Below are 18957 nucleotides of genomic sequence, written 5' to 3' on the forward strand. Positions count from 1 at the left end.
GATGGCAAGAAGAGGTGTCTCTTTTGTTCTTTAGGTTTATAGTGGTTTGGCGGATAACTTCACCAAGTACAGTTTCCCAAACCAAACTGATTCTCTGAGACTTGTGGAGAAACCAACCACTGAAGTCCATATGTCTTGGTAACAGTGCTTTCTTAAATGTCCAGTGCTGTAGACTTTCTAAAATGTTCATTCCATTAGCCTTCATCGTCGGATGCTCTTGTGGTTCTAGGTGAGGTAGAGAGACTTGTCTCCTGGCAGAGAACTGTATGGAAATAAAAAAACAGCGTTTTAGGATAACATGGCTCATGTACAAAATTATCAATTTTTCAACTGCCACCATTGATTTTACACATTTAAGTTTCCTTTCAAAAAATTGTTGGGTGTAAATGGTCATAAATCTCACTGATTGACAGCATTCACTTGAACTTGAATTGTTGATCTGGTCATTTTGTTAGATTAGCAGAGCCCTTTTGTTCTTGAAGGAAACAATTGTACACAACTGGCAAGCATTCTATAGGCAAAATAATTTTAAAATAGTCTTCTGAAAAGCTCCTGGAACTATATGTATCTCATATAGCATGATTCATCTTATCATATGTAAAATGAGTCATATGACAAAATGTTGCGGCAAGTATTGTACACAAAAATGTGAGATTAGTTTCTGCACCATCCCAAAAGAAAACCCATCAGCATACCCAACAAACCCCAAACACAAGGGCAGTCTAGAACCAAAATGCTCATGGAACCAATAACTTTAGAATTGTGTTTTGACATCTCCTTGTACTTAGTAAGGTGTGATTATTAGTGAATGAGGAGGTCTTTGCCGGGACTCACATGTACTTTTTGGGAGATCTTCCAGAGATTCCCGAAGGGAAAAAATATGTACAAAAGTATGCTAGACTAGCTCACTCGAGAACGGACAACATTTAAATAGTTTCTCCTATGGTGAGCCCCCATCAGTAATTATTCGCTCTGGAAGTAATTAGCACCACCTTTAAGTTGAATGCAGGATTTACATGGGCTTTCTTTAAATAGGGTTTTGATTTATGTAGAACATTTTTTGAATTCTGCCCTGTTAAAAAACAAACAAAACCAAAACTTAAATAAACAAAAACACTATTAATCGCCTTGAGTTGCACTCACTTGCAGTGGTTGATCCCACACTCTCTGTTGGGAAATTCATTGTCCCAGTCCGTGTTTCCAGGGGGGTTGGAGGAGGCTGGGGAACGAGGACCAACGCTATTCGGGAATTCTGATGAAACATGTGAAAAGTCCTGTGTTCCAGTAGGAGAGAAGAGGGGTGGGAGAATGTCACAGAGTAAGTCAAAGAATAAGAGAGCATAACAGAATGGAAGGATGAGGGGAGTCTGAATAGAAACAAATGTGTCACACACACTGACAGCTGAGAGATAGGAGTTTGAAGGATACAGCGATTTGAGCATAGAAGAAAAAATAGTACAACAATAGGGTGAACTGAGCAAGGAGAGGAACAAGAGGTCAGACAGACAAAAGCAAATCACTGGGCAAGTACATAAAACCCAGAGACTATAAAGAGCTATAAAGGCAGAAAAGATACAGCAGAAAATGAGAGAGAAAATATAGAGATGAGCAGAAGAGGTGCCTATCTAAACTGCTACCATCAATAAAAATAGGGTTTATGGGAGGGAATAGCGAAAAGGGGTAATTTACAGCTCAAATGCTCCACGTGCCAGGACCTGTAGCATACAGGTAAGAGTAGGAAAAGTCCCAAGGCATGTTCCTAGTCTGCATTTATTGTACATGGGATTCAGTTCAGTAAATTAGGGGGGACAAGTGTAATACCAGAATAAGGGAAAGGGAGATAGACAGAAGATTATGGTATTATGGAAGAAAAGAGTCAGTGGAGAACAAGTATTGTAGTTGAAGATAAAAAGGCACAGTAAGTGTTATGAATGAAGGACTATGCAAAGTGGGAAAAGGGGAGCATTTAGAACATTGGTTGGTTTCATGATTGGTTCCTTTTAGGAGGAGTCGGCATAGAGTTGAGTGACAGAGTATGAACTGTGCTACCTACCTGTTGACCTGTGGGAGATGAGCTCATGGGGGACTGAAGTGCCAAGGAAGGTGTAAGGATGGGAGGCTGGGATACTTGCTGCATGTTGAGGGACTGGTTAAGGAGAGAGCTGGGAGGGTGACGCAGGTGCTGGTGAAGGGGTGGACTGATTTGGAATGTGGGTGGAGGGGAGGCACTGATGCTGGACATCATGGATTTGGCATTCAGACTCCGGGACAGGCTGGGGTGATGATGCCCACGGTAATTTTGCAGTTCTGCAGGGGACAAAAAGGGGGCCAATCCTGGGTATGGGGAGGAGGTCTGTGGAGGCAGGTTGTACATCGACTGCTTTGGGAGAATCATTTTTGAGGGCTGGTTTGGCTGGGAGTTCTTTGTTTCTCCCTGGTCACTGTAGCTCTAATGAGAAATAAAATATAACGGTACTTTTAATTCTCTACTGCGGAACCCAAATATATACAGTTATTAAACAGATAATTCTGTAATGTGGGAAGTGCAGAGACATCTCTCCTCTCATTTGTCATTGAATGAACAACTATAACTTGACAAAGCATAACTTTTGGCAAAATTCCCAGACTGCACTTTCACAAGCTTTGTACTGATAACATAAAAAATAAAATGACATACCAAGGATAGGATTTTATTTCCCTCTTAAATGCACAATGAACGGACCTTTGCTTTAAGCCTTGCTCATCATGACTGACAATTCCCACTGTGACATGCCTTTCATATGTAGCAAGATGTTTGACTTTGCAATAGAGGTAGTTCAGAACCCAACCTAAAAAGTATAATGAAGACCTGGCCCTTGGGGTGGCCATCGGAAAAATTGTATAACTATCTTACCTTGGAAACCAGGCTTGCTCTGTACGCTGCAAGGGCCTTCAGATACTCTTTTTTGGCCGCCTCCGTTTTCCTCTTATAGGCCTGTAATAACCATAAGGTAGTATCAGGCGAGAAGGAGGAGGTATATATGCAGACACACACGTTTTTAGGACGCTAAGCAGATTTATTAAAACATAACTGCAAGTGCAGTAATGGAGATACCCACCTGCTTCTGTTCTTCACCCAGACTGTCCCACATTGATGCAACAATTTTAGACACATCCCCAAAAGTGGCATTGGGGTTCTGTCCCTTGATTGCAGCTTGGGTGTCCCTGAAGAACAGAGCGTATGCAGACACGGGTTTCTGTGGTTCATTTGGGTCTTTCTTCTTCTTTTTCTTTTGATTTTTGGGTTTTTTACCAAGGTCAGCCGAAGGTCGTTTCTCCCCGGCAACCTGCAGAGAGAAAAACAATCTTTAAGTAAGCTAATTCTGTAAACTCCAGTGATTTGGTTGGTGATTAAAAGTGAAAAAGAGAAGAAAAAGGAAGCATGAAGAAAGGCAAAAGCGCTGGAGAGTCAAAGCAGGTTCTTCCTACTTTCTCCAGCCCAGAAAAGAAGACACCATATCAAAATGTATAATGTTAAATAGGTCTTCAAGCTACATGAGAATAAAATGTATTGTCGTTACATCTAATGCGAAGTTTCTCAGCAAGACTCTTCAAGACCCCAGTGCAAGTCATATGTTTCTCTTCAAGGAAGCAAAGGTAACTTGTGAATGTGCACCAGGCTGCAACTAATTGAAACACTAATTGATCCACCTCTTTATATGTAAGCAAATGCTGAAAACATGTGCTGACCAGTCAAAGACCTGATTAATGAGACCACCAGCATATATAGAACATTTGAATTAAGGAATCCCCATGCATGAAAGGGACGGGGCATAGGTCTTACATACCTAAAAGCAAAAGTAAAGTAGCACGACTTCCTCAAAAGTATGCCAGCTATTATAATGCTAAAGGACTGGAATGAAAAAACACCAAACCAGCTTAAGCTACGATGTAACAAAACTCTACATTTGGTATATTTGTTGTTGTCAGCTGAGATAAAAGAAGCAGAAAACTCAAAGAATGAAATTCTCATATCCCAACTATCTCAGATAACAGAAATCTAGAAATGTATAAAACAAAACTACACATTAGCAAACAAGGTAAAGTTACAGAGAGGATGGCACTATACCAATATGCCAGTGGAGAAGGAAGGCAGGCAGACATGGTTGTCTGACCTTTGTGTGGTCGTCCTTTACCTTATAATGGGATTCTGTGTCCTCCTCCTGGGTAGAGCTAGAGGGAGATGGCGTGGCGGATTTGCTTCCTGGTGGAGAAGGGGATCCGTGTGTTACCGCACTCCGCATACCCATCTGAGAAATCAATTGTGATTGGCTGAGAGCATTCATGTGACTAGGGAGCATCCCAGACCGGTTTAACAGTGAAACTTGATGGTTGTGATCGTAAGAAGATCCATCGGAGTGCACCAGCTCCTGTATCTGGGAGGAGGAAGCAGTCATGTTGAGATATCTGGGAATTTACAATTAATAGCAAGGACAGTGCTAAGGATAATCATCTTTGTATCGGTCTGTCAATGTAAATGTACTGGGTGTATGACAGCAGTTCTTCATATTGCACATTTGTAAGTATTCATTCTTTGCCTTCATGGTTCCCCACTGTTAACTACAAGGATATAATTTTAAAGCTCCATCGCATAGTCCGCCATGTTTTCATGCACTCCAATTCATTCATTTAAACCATCATATTGTTACTGGTCCAGCCATTCTCTCTATCCCATGTTGATATATAGAAAGGTAACCTAATCATGTAATTCAAGATGAAATGGCCAGGAATATATCTGTACTTCTAAAGGAGAGGCCTGTACATTAAGCAGCCTGATAGGTTGGGTTAAGTGTAAATGTGTATGGGCGTAGGATCAACATCTGCGCCCATGCCAACAAGAAGGTGCTCCAGAAAGAGAATCACCGGAGCTTATACTATTTGCTGCCCCAGACGTAAACCTATAGGGTATGGCCATAAGACTCCTAAATCCATAAGTAAGAGCAGATACAGTGCACACAAGATCTAGCTAGCACATGGAGAGCTTTAATACAGAAACACCGGGGTCTAAGAAGACTTATACACAGTATGATGCCGGACGGAATGCTACCTCCAAAAGCTAATGTAAACACTGGAACACTAAGACTCAATAAGCAAACTCAGGTTAACACCAGACCAGGAAGATGTCACTATACACCCAGTAAGAAGGTGAACCCCAAAAAATATTTTATACTGGATTCAATTTTAAGATATAGTATCAAAAAAATCTGGGTAACGATAAATTACTTCCCTGATCACACTATATCTGAACGACTGAAACATTCATTACTTTGCAAAATGGAGCCTTTAATTGTCAATTAACGAATCATTAGCAGCCTGATTAAACCACAAAGAGAAGTGATATCTAGGAAATCATACACACATTCTGGCTGATTAGCATCAGTAACACTAACTGGTCTTGACAGTTTATTAATAGTGACTGGTACATGAGTGAAACGTAACCAAACTCTATATGTGCACACGTGTTCACATGCAGAATTTTTGCTGTTAATGTGCTGAGTAGGAAGGACTGAAGAGTTACTCGGACAGAGCTCGTCAGTATATAGGCTGTGCCCAAAGTTGTAAGGATGGGGACAGGAAACCTCTGTAGATGTTCTATATAATATCGGTAAATATGACACACGCATGATTTCTAAACATGACTAAGGCCTGGCCATTACGACAGACCGGACATCATTGAGTACAATTAAGTGCTATCTCTAGGTCAGTCTTGAGAAGACCATCTTATCCTACAGAGAAAAGCTCATGATGTGAAAGCCATGAAACTCGGAGTCAGAACTAATATAGGAAAATTATTTCCGTGTTTATTATTTTAATGATCCATTCTGATGTCAGCTATTTAAAGCCAATATCTTCTAATAAGCCAGCAATAAAAAATTCCTTGAGAATCCGCTCGTGGAACTTGAGCTGTCTCTGTGCTGAGTAATAGCTTCTTACACACAGGTGCCCAGCTGCTATTGTTAAACCAGCAAGCATTTAATTGAAACAAACGACCATAATAATGGTACATTATCTCCGCAGGCTCGAAGCCATAACAGTTTTAATTATTGAGTTAGGAGTCAAACTAATTTATCCGTTAAAAATAACAGAAGTGCCTTTGCCTGCTCTGATCATCTTATTAGGGAAAAGAATATCACCGGAACTGCAGGACAAGGCTGAATGACACGAGGCTTGTTCTTTTTCACTTACTATATTCTTCTACTTTCTAGGAAAGAAAGTGTTATGATTCTGGGGAAAACAGTGGGTAAGTGCGGTAGGAAGTAAAGGACATGCTATATAGGAGAACAGAAGGACCTATTGGATTCAGTAATATGGAAGAACGATGGGATTTGGTGATCTGGAGAATTTGGGGGGTTATGGAGATCTTGGGTACTGTGCATGCTAACCTGCATAGCAATATGTGTTAAGACAAGTCATTGGGATTGTCCTGGAAAAACCAGGACTGTTGGGAGGCATGTCAATACACCAAATAGTTACTCGGCAATTGTTTCATTGATAAGATCATAGAAAAAAGGGTACTTTTTAGCTGCCAAACGTATTTATTTAGGGGCCTGGGAAGAAGTACATCCATAGAGTCATATAAGGAAAACTCACAAAATGTAGGAACCCAAACTCACATTTGTAGGAGTCATGGCTTCTTGGGTCCTGTGAGTTGTCAAGCCTTAAATGTAATAGTGTATGGATATTTCACATTTATTGCCAACCTAATTAAATAAGCCTAGTATAAAAGGTTCTTAGTCTCGGCAGATTGTCTTACCTGCCAATTACTGAACATACGATCTGCAAATATGTTTGAAAAATTAAACAATGCAATTCAATATTTGTCTGGCAAATGAAATATGTTCTCAGTTTTGCAAAAATGAAAAGAGAACCTTTAGAAATACCCTGAAAGCATCCAATAGCACCAATGAAATATCACATAACTCTAATACATTATACTTTCAATAAAATTAGCAGTAAGCAAACTGTTCTTGTCATTAAACAAATGCTAACAACCTCAATATGATGTGATGGAAGTGGAAAAAACATCTTAATTCGGTTGGAACATCTCTACCTACTATGATATTCCATACTTATTGCTTGGAACTTTGTAGGATCAGCGCTGTGCACACCATCCACCGGAACTCTCAACAAGTCAAACGGTTAAAGATGGATTTTATTAGGGGACAGTGGTGTATTCTGACCTAGTCTAAGGCAGCAGGTCTATGGGGATGGCAGCCTCTCTGCCACGTACCAGAAAGCCAATCGCCCTCTTGGGCGACCAAGCTCCCTCTAGCGCCACCTTTCATAGGTAATAGAAAATCGTTGTTCTCACCAACCGAGGTGGCACAGCCTCGTTAGATTCATATGACGTCATATCCCAGCGCTCCGGAAATATGGTAAATATGCCACTGTTAGGGTAGGTATTTGTATAATAAGAAGAATGTATTTTATTCTTTACCCCAAAAATATATACCCCACTGAATGCCCCTTTTAATTAGCATTTCCCCCTTGAAAACAGATGGGAGGATTCATCAAAACACCCCAATACATTTTCTCTCATTTCCCCCCCCCCACAGCTTTACAAAATAGTTTAATATGCATTCTTCATTGCTGCGGCTGCACCGGAGCGTCCCTTTAATCATTTACAAGGTCCCCAGGTAAAGGTTTGGATGTAACCATCGTCACTTGCTGTCATATTAACGATTAAATGACGGTTAATGAAAAAAAATCTGTATACAGAAATACTTTAAATGATACTCAGTAGGTTAACCGCTGCTCTTTCAATTTCTGGAACAACGCGATTACTTCCCACATCTTCAGGTGTCATCAGCCAACATGAAAGGGCTATAATTTTTATGGCTGTTTTTCTTTACAGAGTCGGGAATAGTAAAGAAGTGTTTTTGTTGTTTTTTTTTTTTACTGATGAAATCCTAGTAGGAGCTTACGAGGCCCCTGGCATTCTGTGAAAAAAAGGTCACCAATCAGGTCCATATCCCCAGCGGGGACATACTACTCAGGCTGTGTTGCCAAGAACGCTATGCTTTTATTACCATCTGTGTAACTATCAGCGAGAGAAACAATCCTACATGCCGCGAGACACATTCAATGCTGCTGACGATTCCATATGCACATTCTATACATTCAATCACATTACATTTCCAGTTGTAATCATCCTTTGCTCTGGTGCCAATTTATTCTCCTGATTATGACTATGACATCCATCATATAGTTTTCTTGTGCATTTTTTCCATCCTATAATTCAAACCTAGTAGTGTGTCTTCACATTGTATCTGAATGATTTGGACATTCAATGTTAATGTCTTCGAGAACTGCTGTTCAACTAATGGACCTCCATGATTTTTTGTTATTGCCCACAAACTATATGAAAACCCCATCGATCCTTCTACATGATTAACTTTATGCTGTTAAAACATTTGAGTTCTAAACGGTGCCAATTTATGGGGGGGGTTGCATTGTGATATCACATGACGCACCTTCCACATCACAGTTACAGAATTGTGACAACATCCATGGGATACCCTGTCTCTTTCCCTTCTACTCACAAACAGTTGGCCGATTTTGGATGCAGCCTATGTGCAGTTGCCAGAAGGGTTGAGAATCAGGACTCTGGCAGGGTCAGCCAAGCAGTAAAGAAGGAAATCCGGTTGTCGTGACTATTTAAGGCAAATCAGGATTGTTGGCATTTTTGCAAAAAGTGGACAGGACCCCTTCAGAGAATGAAAACAGGACAAAGATTCAGATAGACAGCTATAGCGCTCTACGGGAGTGCTGTCAATAGCAGACTACAAGCTCCTTAGCACATTCTGAGAACTAAAGAGACAACAGCTCTCCTTTAATTCCCTGTATAAAGTCTGCCCTAAGGAGCTTGCAATACTTTTTGTTTGGGCCACAACATGTTTTTTTGACCTTTTCTGTTTCTTCCATTCCCCAACTCCAATTTTTGAGGCTCTGGTAGTTGGGTTGTAGACAACTGCCATTTTGTTCCAAGGAAGTATACAGCTCTGAGAATAAGCTCGGGACATGTAGTGGGTACTATACAGGAGGAGGGATGAAATCCAGATAAATAGTATGTGATGTCAATAAATAAATGGGACAACTTATACAAGAGCTTTACTTACTTTACTTACTTTCCCTAAAAGCCCACACTCCAAGCCCCAGTGTATGCACCTTTATGCATGCCAGGGGTTGGAGTAGCCAACAGGTAGTTGTTGAGCTTCAGGTTTCTGAGACTCAGTGAATGAGCGGCATGGACTAATGTCACCTGATAGATCATCTCAGAGAAGTGAGACCTCATTTAGAATACTAAGGAGACCTTAGAAGAGAGATGGAAGACATCATAGACAAATTCAAACATGCCAAGAGTGCCAGTACTCATGGAGTCAGCGAAAGAAATGAATAGATATGTGTCGTTGAAACACTGGCTAACGTCGACATCCGAACCAATTGCTGTTTTAGTATAGGGAGTCTCTTTTTTTAAGTTTAACTGATCCTAATGCATACGGTCTCTGGAGAGTGTCTTTGGGGAAGGGGGGTTCTTCCACATTTGTAAATCTAGGCCCAGAGATGACAACCTGAGACATGGTAATTTCTAAACTATGACCTAATTGACTTTTACAAGGCTCCTTTAAGTACCTACTGTTTCAACTTCAAACTGCTTCAACTGCCAAAATCAGCAGTTTTTAATAGACATCTTTTTAACTGTTTCAGTGCTTGAATGCACACTTTCGACAGGTCTTTAAGAAACTCTTATCCAATGCCCTGGGGTGAAGAAGACAAAGGACCATATTACATTGCCAGTGCCATCGAAACTTGATCACGGTTATTGTTATCCCCGATTATTCTATTATACTTTACAGAGAAATCCGGAGGTTAAAAGTGACAGATGTGTATTGTGTGACTGTATCTTGAGTCTAAAGCCAGGTTTCCTTCTTATGATTAGAGGGGCGGTTAACGGCTGAGAAACTCTGCTAGTTACTTTTGTTACTTTAGGTCCTGACATGAAAGGACTTTGTTTATCTGGCAGTGAGTCAGGCTTGGCACAACACTCTACAGGTCTACTTTGGCCTTATCCTTTCCATGATCTGGCATGTTAGCGTCTTCAGCGGCATCGTCACTCAAATACAATGATGCTTCACATATGGAGTCAATCCGTGGGAGTGAGTGTATGCAAACAAGTGCAGAAATCTACTACTGACTTGTACGCTAATGAAAAAAAGTTGTTTTTTTCACAAAAACACTACTCTATTTTTTTTTAAATGGGGATCAGTGAAGCAAATTCGGTGTGCTTCACTGTAAATATAGGCATAACAGGCATTATGATGCAACAACCTCAGTTTACACAAGGTTCACACATATAACTAATAACATGGTAGTCTTTACAGTCCCCTCCAAGGGAAAAAATGGGGCTCAAAAATTTTTTTTCATCTGCTTTAATCTTATTTCCAATTTGTCTTTTTTTTATAGATAGGGCAATGTTGTGCACTTTTCTCTGCGGCCTAAATGATATTCTTTCCTACTTTGCATTAGAGCTGTTCCACATATATATATATATATATATATATATATATATATATATATATAGCAATTATACGGTTTTATTTAATGTACTTAATATGGAAGATTAGGGAAAACAATATAGATCCACTTGAAGTCTCTTGAAAATCTTGTTATCTTAAATTCCAACTGTGATTTAATTTTCATAATTTAAAAATGTGTTTTCAGATCCAAAATGAATTAAAAGCTGTACTGCCGGGGAGGAAAATCAGAAACACCCATATATGTTGACGTTCCTGTTCGCTAACCATAGCCTTAGGAGTAGTTATTGTTGATTCACACACAGAACAATCTGTAATCTCCCTAGGAAGGGTTTGAGCCTAATTACCTGACTTGGTAACCACTACAAACTTGGCAGCCTTTCAAACACTTGCAAAGTGATATTTTAATTACCCCGTTAATATATACAAACAGCTTTGCCGTCTTCATCTCCCATGTCTTTAGATAAACTCTTTATTGAGTAAACCAGAGCTTGTTACAAAATAGCTAAACATTCCTAATTTGTTTTTATAACAAAACCCCCAAAAATGATTCAATCAGCTACTAATTTATTAGTATTATTTTTATTATTATTATTAATTATTATTATCTTTTTTATTTGTCTTTTCTGTACAGCGAGCAGATCATTTATGTTTGTGATGTGGCTAAACACAGAGAAACGGGACTGGTCTCTAGAGCTAAAGGGGGCAGATGTTCGCTATTTGTTTCATCTTAGGGGTCAGTGAAGTTTCGCTGTCAAGTTAAGATTTTGACCAAGCATCTAAGCGTGTCAAGAGCACGTGTTTTTAGAGTTGTCTTTTTTTTACCAAGCTCCATGCATTTCCCTAAAAGTTTGTACGATGTGTTTTTAAGTATTTGTTTTAAAAGTCAGTGGTCTTTACACCGAAGGGACCCTATCTGACGTTCTCATGCAATTCACTTTTTCACTTATGATGTCACAGGTCCAGTGACAGGTGCAACGTATGTGTGCATCGACATGCACTGGGGACATCCTTTCCCCCTTGCGGCCGGGTTTAGCACAGAACCCCATGGGGCATTCTCTGTGTGGTTGCCAGGGAATCCTGTTACAAAAGCTAGGATGCCAATTTAAGCAAAGTGGCGGGGTGGAAACACAGCAGTGGTTTTTATTGAAAGGCTATATACAATAAAAAAAACAGAGAACCCATTTTTATTTGTTAAAATGAGAAAACAAAAGCCCTGTTTGTGTCTTTAATTCCTTCATCTATCGATAAAGATGGTAACAAGGCTACAGGAGACATGGCGGTGGTGACATGATTAAAAAGCATCACTGATACAGCTGAGTGACATTGTGTCAGTGTTGCTCTTGAGTATTCTTTTGGATCTTCTCACGGGTCGGCACCAGCATTGCTCATGGTGGACACTTACTGGGGTTCTGCGGTGGACACTTTAATGATGCTCTATGGACCTTCACAACCCTTGCCACGGACACCGGTGTCCTCGTACGGACACTACGCCTGTCCCTAAAAATGATACGGTTTCTTTGGCAGTCGAGGAGTTACTCGAACGAGGGATGATGGAGGCATAGTCTGATGTCGAAGGCTGTCAGAGTGTTCAGTAGCACAATATAAATGACCCTCACTACCGAGGCCCGTTCATGCAAATCCAAACAGATGCAAATTCTCTCCGTAATGAAACATATTGAATAAATATTGTAATAAGATTCCTCGGGAAAATGCAAAATTTATGGCAGAAATATGATCCTTCCGAGCATGGATAGTTCCGACCCCTTCCCCCCATAGAGGAGAATCCATTAACATCTTTAACCATCGCTGTGCTGGAGAGAACTCAAACGATGAGCACCATATCTAAGGGAGGAAAACCTGAACTTTTACTGGCCGAGGTATCACGCAGACAGACAGACAGACTCAGGCAACTACATCAGCGCATAAAGCACCATTTAAAAGAAAGACAGACAAAATAGACCATTATAGAGAAATATATATATATATTTTGGTCATATGGGTCTGATTCTTAAACCCCAGCTTTAGAAAATACACACAAATATAATAAAGTCTAAACTGGAATCTCAAAGAGGCCAAAAATATAAATATACATGTATTTTTCTCTCCTCGCGGCCTCTCGCTCATTCATCATCATGAATGTGTGAAACCTCTTTCCCCAGAGATGATAAAAAAAAAAATTGAATTTTTTTTCCCTCTCTTATCGGTCATCTATTTTCCCGGCTCAAACCATTACTCTCTCCTCCCCGCGGTTGCCGGGCAACAAGAAATATTAATAGTTGCCTTTATTAGCTTAGCTGTAGTAGACCCTGTCTCCAGGAGGAGAAAATTGGAAACATAAACGTGTTACATAAATCTCTCACCCTTTCAGGCTCAGCGTTAGTCTCTGTTTTCATAATGATTTATGGAAGAGATGGTTCATTTATGAGAAAAGGGAGTGTGAAATAAGAAAATGGAACATTACCCCCAAAAGACTGTTTGAAAATAAATAATTGCGGGTGAAGGAGTAGGATACGTGGAAACAGGTCTACAGATATTTTTCTTTTTTTCCCTATGAAATTTAAAGAATCGGAATGCTCCTGGTTATTGGCTATGAGAGTTTATAGCGGTATTAAAGGGTCGGTCAAAGACAGGAGCCGTGTGACCTAATGACAATGAAAGGTTAAGATCGCGTGTAGCTGCTAATGAAAGTGTCTCTTGCTATGTAAGAACACATTTGAGCTCTAAAATTCAAGGATTTGAAAAGTCGAGGCACATCGGGTTAACAGTAATTCCCTTCAAAAGTATCTCCATTAAACTATGGGAGAGGTGTGCTGATGACATCATTAAGGAGTTCAACCATCAGACTTATGTTACGTAAAGTTGGTGACATCACAAGGGGGTTACAGAGACAGAAGGTCAAATGGACTCATGAAGGTAAATCCTTAATGAATCACAACGATATAAGAATCATAATAATAATAATGAGGAATGTTAACGGAGTCAAATGTCAGGAAATTAATAATAATGCCAGTTTTGGTGTTAAAGGACCTGTTTATGGGTAAAAGTTAACATATTTCAGTGACAATTGGTTAAGAGGCCAGCAAAGTGTCTAAAAATGTGCCCCAACAAAGCAAACCATTGAAAGTTACATTTTAAAGTATAATAATGAGGCAACAAGGTTCTTGAAGGCCACATCATTGTTGGACTTTCAGAACTTTTTAACAACTTAAGGATGACATAATATTCCAATCTTTAAGAAAAGTGTTTTAGAATATTGCACACCCTGAAAATAAAAACAGGAATATAACAGCAGGCAAACTAAAAAAGGATGAGCTTTCATCCTCAAACAATGGAAGATGAAAAACGAAGTTGGCCAACAAATATATAATTATATTAAATAAGGTTATAAGATAAATCCGTCGGTCACCAGACCACGATCTCAATATATTAGCATTATTTCACTATTATATAAGTTACTTTGGGATCTAGATTGTGAACCCAAACTATATGGGACAAGCTTTTCTATTAAACTAGTAGATAACATACGTATAAACTGTTATTACTAGCGCTTACATATTACCTCACTGAATCCCATTTATTGCCACTAGACTGTAAGCTCAACGGGGCAGCGTCTCATATAATGGCATTAGTATATGAGTCACGGTCTCTCTGTGTATCTCTAAACTATATGTTTATTGCGCAGGGTCTCTATGTATATCGCTGTATTTCATATATTACCCCTATGCCGTAAGATCTTGGGGAGAGGGCACAGGAGGCAATAAGGTGGTTTTTAATGCTGGCTCAACATCCCAAACAAAAATCTTTTGATGTTTCCTTTGCACATGGTTCTGGCCCTTTTTTGCACAAATTCTGCCCAATTTCTAACTATACATATCCTATAAAGCTGCTTTAATGTGTTTTTTTAACTTAGAATATGGGGGTAAGTGTTTTGCTACCTTCTATCCCTGCTGGGTTTTTAAATGTCATTGAAGCAGGGTTTCTCCATACTTATTATTTATTGTATTATATAGCGCCATCATATTCCGTAGCGCTGTACAATGGGCAGACAGGACAGAACAAGTAGTATCTAACATAACAATTTGACTTACAGAAACAGGTGAGGAGGACCCCTCTCTACTACATGCTATTACCACATATTATTTAAATAGATCGCTTAATTGCAAGCTTTATGGCCAAGTTCTGAACACATGTAACTAGATTGCAAGTACTATGGGCAGAATACCAAAAATTATGAAGAATTAATTTTTTTTACTTTTTTTTAGGATATTTTATTATGTTACTGTGAAATGCTTTTTCCTCGTTAACCTATTAATAACTGAGATGCAACGTGAATCAAATTCTAATGATGTGCAGTTAATGACATTGAATTTCTTATCCAGTAGATGATGCTTTCTTACAAACTGCCAGCTGTGATAGGGTTAAGTGGGAGAGACCAGTACCCCTGCTATTTACAATTCTCTTTTATGTCATATTAGATTTATGTTCAAATGTCTATCCCCAGGGTTTAACCGCTAGGAAAAAAAAGGAATAATTTTAGAATACATTTTAAACGCACAGAAGTTACCCATTCCCCTACCGGGGCACCAAACGGGGGAAAAATAAAGGGAAAAAAAAACATTAAATGTGCAATTTTTAAATTAAAACGAGAGATGATGTGAAAATTTATTTTCATCTTTATGGAAAAGGTTTTGATGGTAAACTAAGCACTTCTCATCTCCGCTAACTCTGATTTATCGCAGCCAATGCTCCATTTGTAAAACTGAGTCATAAAACAGAAAAATAGAATGGTTTCCAAGGACTGTTCAAAAAATAAATTATTTCTGAGTCTTAGAAGCTGCTTAATAAATCCAAAGCCCCCCCCCATTACCCCTCCCCCCCACGCTCCTGTATTTTATAGACTGATTTATACATATCCTGCGCCTGCAGGAAAAAGAAGGGAGTAAATGAATATAATCAGAAAATAGATTCAAACACAGCAGTGGGGGTATAATCTCTTTGATAGGAGGTCTTAACTGGCATGTATTGGATTATACACCGTGCAGCCGTACTGGGGCTGCCACTTACTTACTGGGGTTTGGACGCGGATTTATACAGCAACCGCGTCACAGAAACAATGCGTTTAGAGCGTTAAGCGACTTGTGCAAAGAGTTTGTATGGGCCAAGGGGATGAGTTAGGAAGGGGTTAAATGAACTGTGCGTTACTTTGTATAATATACCTATGGGGGCAGTTACCTGAAGCAGGAAGACGCATTAGAGGGAGGAGTTATTTAGAACAATGGGGGGTTATATGGAGCAATAGGGGAGTTTTAAGGAGGGGCTGTATGGGGCAATAGGGGAGTTATAAGGAGCTGTTGTGTGGGGCAGTAAGAGGAGTTATAAGGAGAGGTTGTATGAGGCAATAGGGGGAGTTGTAAGGGGGTTTTTATGGGGCAATAGGGGGTTATAAGGAGGTGTTCTGTGGGGCAATAGGAAGAGTTATAAGGAGGGGTTGTATGGGGCAATAGGGGGATTATAAGGAGGGGTTGTATGGGGCAATAGGGGTTATAAGGAGGGGTTGTATGGGGCAGTAGGTGGAGTTATAGGTACGGGTTATTCTATATACAGCAGATAGATGAAAGAATAACCTGTGAAGCTGTAAATTGAGTGCTGAAGACACAAACTTTACATGAAGCCACAGAGAATCTCCGTCCACCATGGCAGTTGTTTTCCAAACCGTGCATTCTTATTATTGTTACGTCTATTTGTTTTGACACGTGCGATTCTGTTTAAAGATTACATTTAGAAACCCACCACATGTATACCACGGGGAACAGTATTTCTACTTCTGTTGCTTATTGGGCAGCCTCTGTAAGTAGCGGATGAGGAGCAAAGAACAAACGCCAGGACGGGATACTGATCAGAAAATGCTGACTTTTTAAAACAAAATATCAAAACGATGAACACAAGCTAAAGTGGGTACTAAGTCATTTAGTTCCCTTTTAAACCAGTTTGATACTAATATATATATATATATATATATATATATATATATATATATATATATATATATAATTCTCTGTAGCGAGCCACTAAACAGTTAATATTTTCAAGCTCCTAAGAGAAGGTTCTTTTTCCCAGGTATGGTGATATGTAGGTCACGTGTTACAAGTCTCTATAGAAACGTATATTGCTTATGGAACATTCTAAGTAGAACGACTTTTTTTCCATCTTTAGACTGCAGATAAACACAGCAATATCTAACCAGAGAATGCAAAATCAGTCCCGTATTCCAGACATCTCTCTGTTTTCTCATGTTCCGAGCTGCCTCTGAATCCAATTAAACCAACGGGAATAAAATCATAAACAATGCATTTTATAAATGGAAACTTGCGATGCAAAGAGACACGGGGAGAATCATGCAAATTCATAACATGCGATCAGTCCTGCGCGGTTTGATTTGCCAAACATGCCCCATCAGACATTAGGTCCATTCTCTCCTTCAATCACCAATCAGCAGAGAACATTCATACATATGCATTGGAGACAATTACACTTTCTCAGTAAGGACAGTGCACTTTATGAAAAGTGCCTGTATTGTTTTTCCTAATTTTTAGTTTTAATAAGGTCTGGATTTTATAGATGGATAGAATGATATATATATATATATATATATATACATACTTTATATACTTGGACAAGATTGACCAAACCGCTGGGATCTTGTCGATTTGTTCAGGGTTTGCACCCAGGTCCTTTTGATATTTTTAACCGTGTGCAAGGCTCTATTTATACCACACATACAGGTGATACATGTTAGGGGGTCTCAAACCCCACACCACCACAGGTCGCCCTATACCCACTCACTAGCTTTAATATTCATCCTATTCTATTATTATAATTAGCAGTATTGTGTATGTTGCCCATACCTCTGTGGTGATGGAAAATGAACGCAGGTTCAGACACAATGTCAGTGTGTCGTACCGATGGGTTTGGCTTGTTAATTTGGTGGTGTGCCAACCTTTAAAATTCCATACAAATTAGTAAAATGCTCTTAAAGACTAAGTAAATAAAATCCATCACCATCTAAATTAGAATGTTGAACTCCTCAAGATTCCACAACATCATTTTGAACCTGAGTCTTGAGGAAACGATGATTATGGTCATGGGTTCAACCTCATGCTTCTCAGGTTCCAGTGAAACAAAATGCTGGACTTACTGTGGGCAGCTGAGAGGAGAGGAGATGTCCTTCTTGGCTTAACATGTTGGAGACCATGATGGCAGGTAGATCCATGTTCTGGTACGAGTAAGCCGGTATCAGGCTGTTTGGAGGGAGGCTATGACAGAGGGAGTGATATCCTGACTCATGGTCCACCAGGTGAAGGAGAGAAGGATCTGGCAGATTTGGTGGGGTGATTGGGGGGATCTCATAGTCTTCGTTGTTCTCGTTTTGACCATTATACGTCTGAAATTGAAATTAAAGGTAGATTTGTGAATTTGTACGGGATCATCCCTGCCGCAGATGTTTATTAACAAAAAAAAAAAGCAGACCCGGACCAATGTACAGCATGGTTTGTTGGTTAATATTCATAGTACTAATTTAATTGAAATATTACAAATATAAATAACAAATAAACCCAGAACATTTGCATTCATCCTAATAAAACAATGAAATAGTAAATTTCACTTAATTCATTACTTCCAATATCAATCCATTAAATCCATAAACCAAACCTTTTTCTACCAGTTAATCAGTAGATGAATTACCCAACAAGGATTGTTAATTTATTCAATAACCATAAAGGATATTAACCACAAGATAACCTATGTACTTGGAAAAGAGGGAGTTGCCAATTGCCATAACTTCTCTGGATGACCAGCGTTCCCCTACCCAGGGTATGTGGCTATAATCGGGTGGTGGGACCAGCGCCAATTACACCTTGGCAGTTGGCAGAGAGTAGGTGGGAGCGAGCATGACCAAACTCAACTCCACTGCCCAAAGGTTGAATATATTAACTCTTGAGTTAAACATTCTACTTATTTTGTGGTGGTTGAGATGTTAAAACATGGTCCTTGAGAAATCCTTAAGTATTTATTAAAATTACTACCAATGTCAATGTACAGATGCACACAGAAAGAGATACATATTGATAAATACATTTTGCCATTTTAGGATCACATATAGAACCACAGATTATGTGATTTCTACGTGATTCAAAGAGAGGAAATTACTATTTTAGACTATCCAGAAAGGGAACTAACAAATGAGAAAATAGCCCTAATATTACAGAGCGTCGTATGAATATTCTGCACATTCATCTCCCGCAATACATATGCAAATGAACCGTTATCAGCTTGACGTTGGTGCTGTCAGAGTTACCCTGCACCACTATAGAATCCGCAT

The 18957-nt window shown here is 39.4% G+C and overlaps 1 protein-coding gene across 2 annotated transcripts in view; it reads right to left on the bottom strand.

The window, feature by feature from the left end:
- Window positions 1–225: 225 nt before the first annotated feature.
- LOC149273324 (TOX high mobility group box family member 2-like) overlaps window positions 226–18957 on the bottom strand; it is a 58207-nt gene continuing 39475 nt past the window's right edge. Inside the window, exons 3-10 of one of the 2 annotated variants that reach the window (XM_089506457.1) lie at window positions 17773–18018; window positions 9693–9700; window positions 4176–4446; window positions 3099–3326; window positions 2894–2974; window positions 2054–2449; window positions 1144–1274; window positions 226–262 (exon numbers count right to left, since the gene is read on the bottom strand). In XM_089506457.1, coding sequence (XP_089362583.1) covers window positions 226–262; window positions 1144–1274; window positions 2054–2449; window positions 2894–2974; window positions 3099–3326; window positions 4176–4446; window positions 9693–9700; window positions 17773–18018 — 1398 coding nt within the window. The remainder of the gene's footprint in view (window positions 263–1143; window positions 1275–2053; window positions 2450–2893; window positions 2975–3098; window positions 3327–4175; window positions 4447–9692; window positions 9701–17772; window positions 18019–18957) is intronic. The other variant, XM_089506458.1, reaches the window with a different exon arrangement.

Source organism: Sceloporus occidentalis, unplaced genomic scaffold, assembly GCF_023333645.1.
Source record: "Sceloporus occidentalis isolate IW3139 unplaced genomic scaffold, rSceOcc1.0.p SCAF_385, whole genome shotgun sequence".
Taxonomy (NCBI): Eukaryota; Metazoa; Chordata; class Lepidosauria; order Squamata; family Phrynosomatidae; genus Sceloporus; species Sceloporus occidentalis.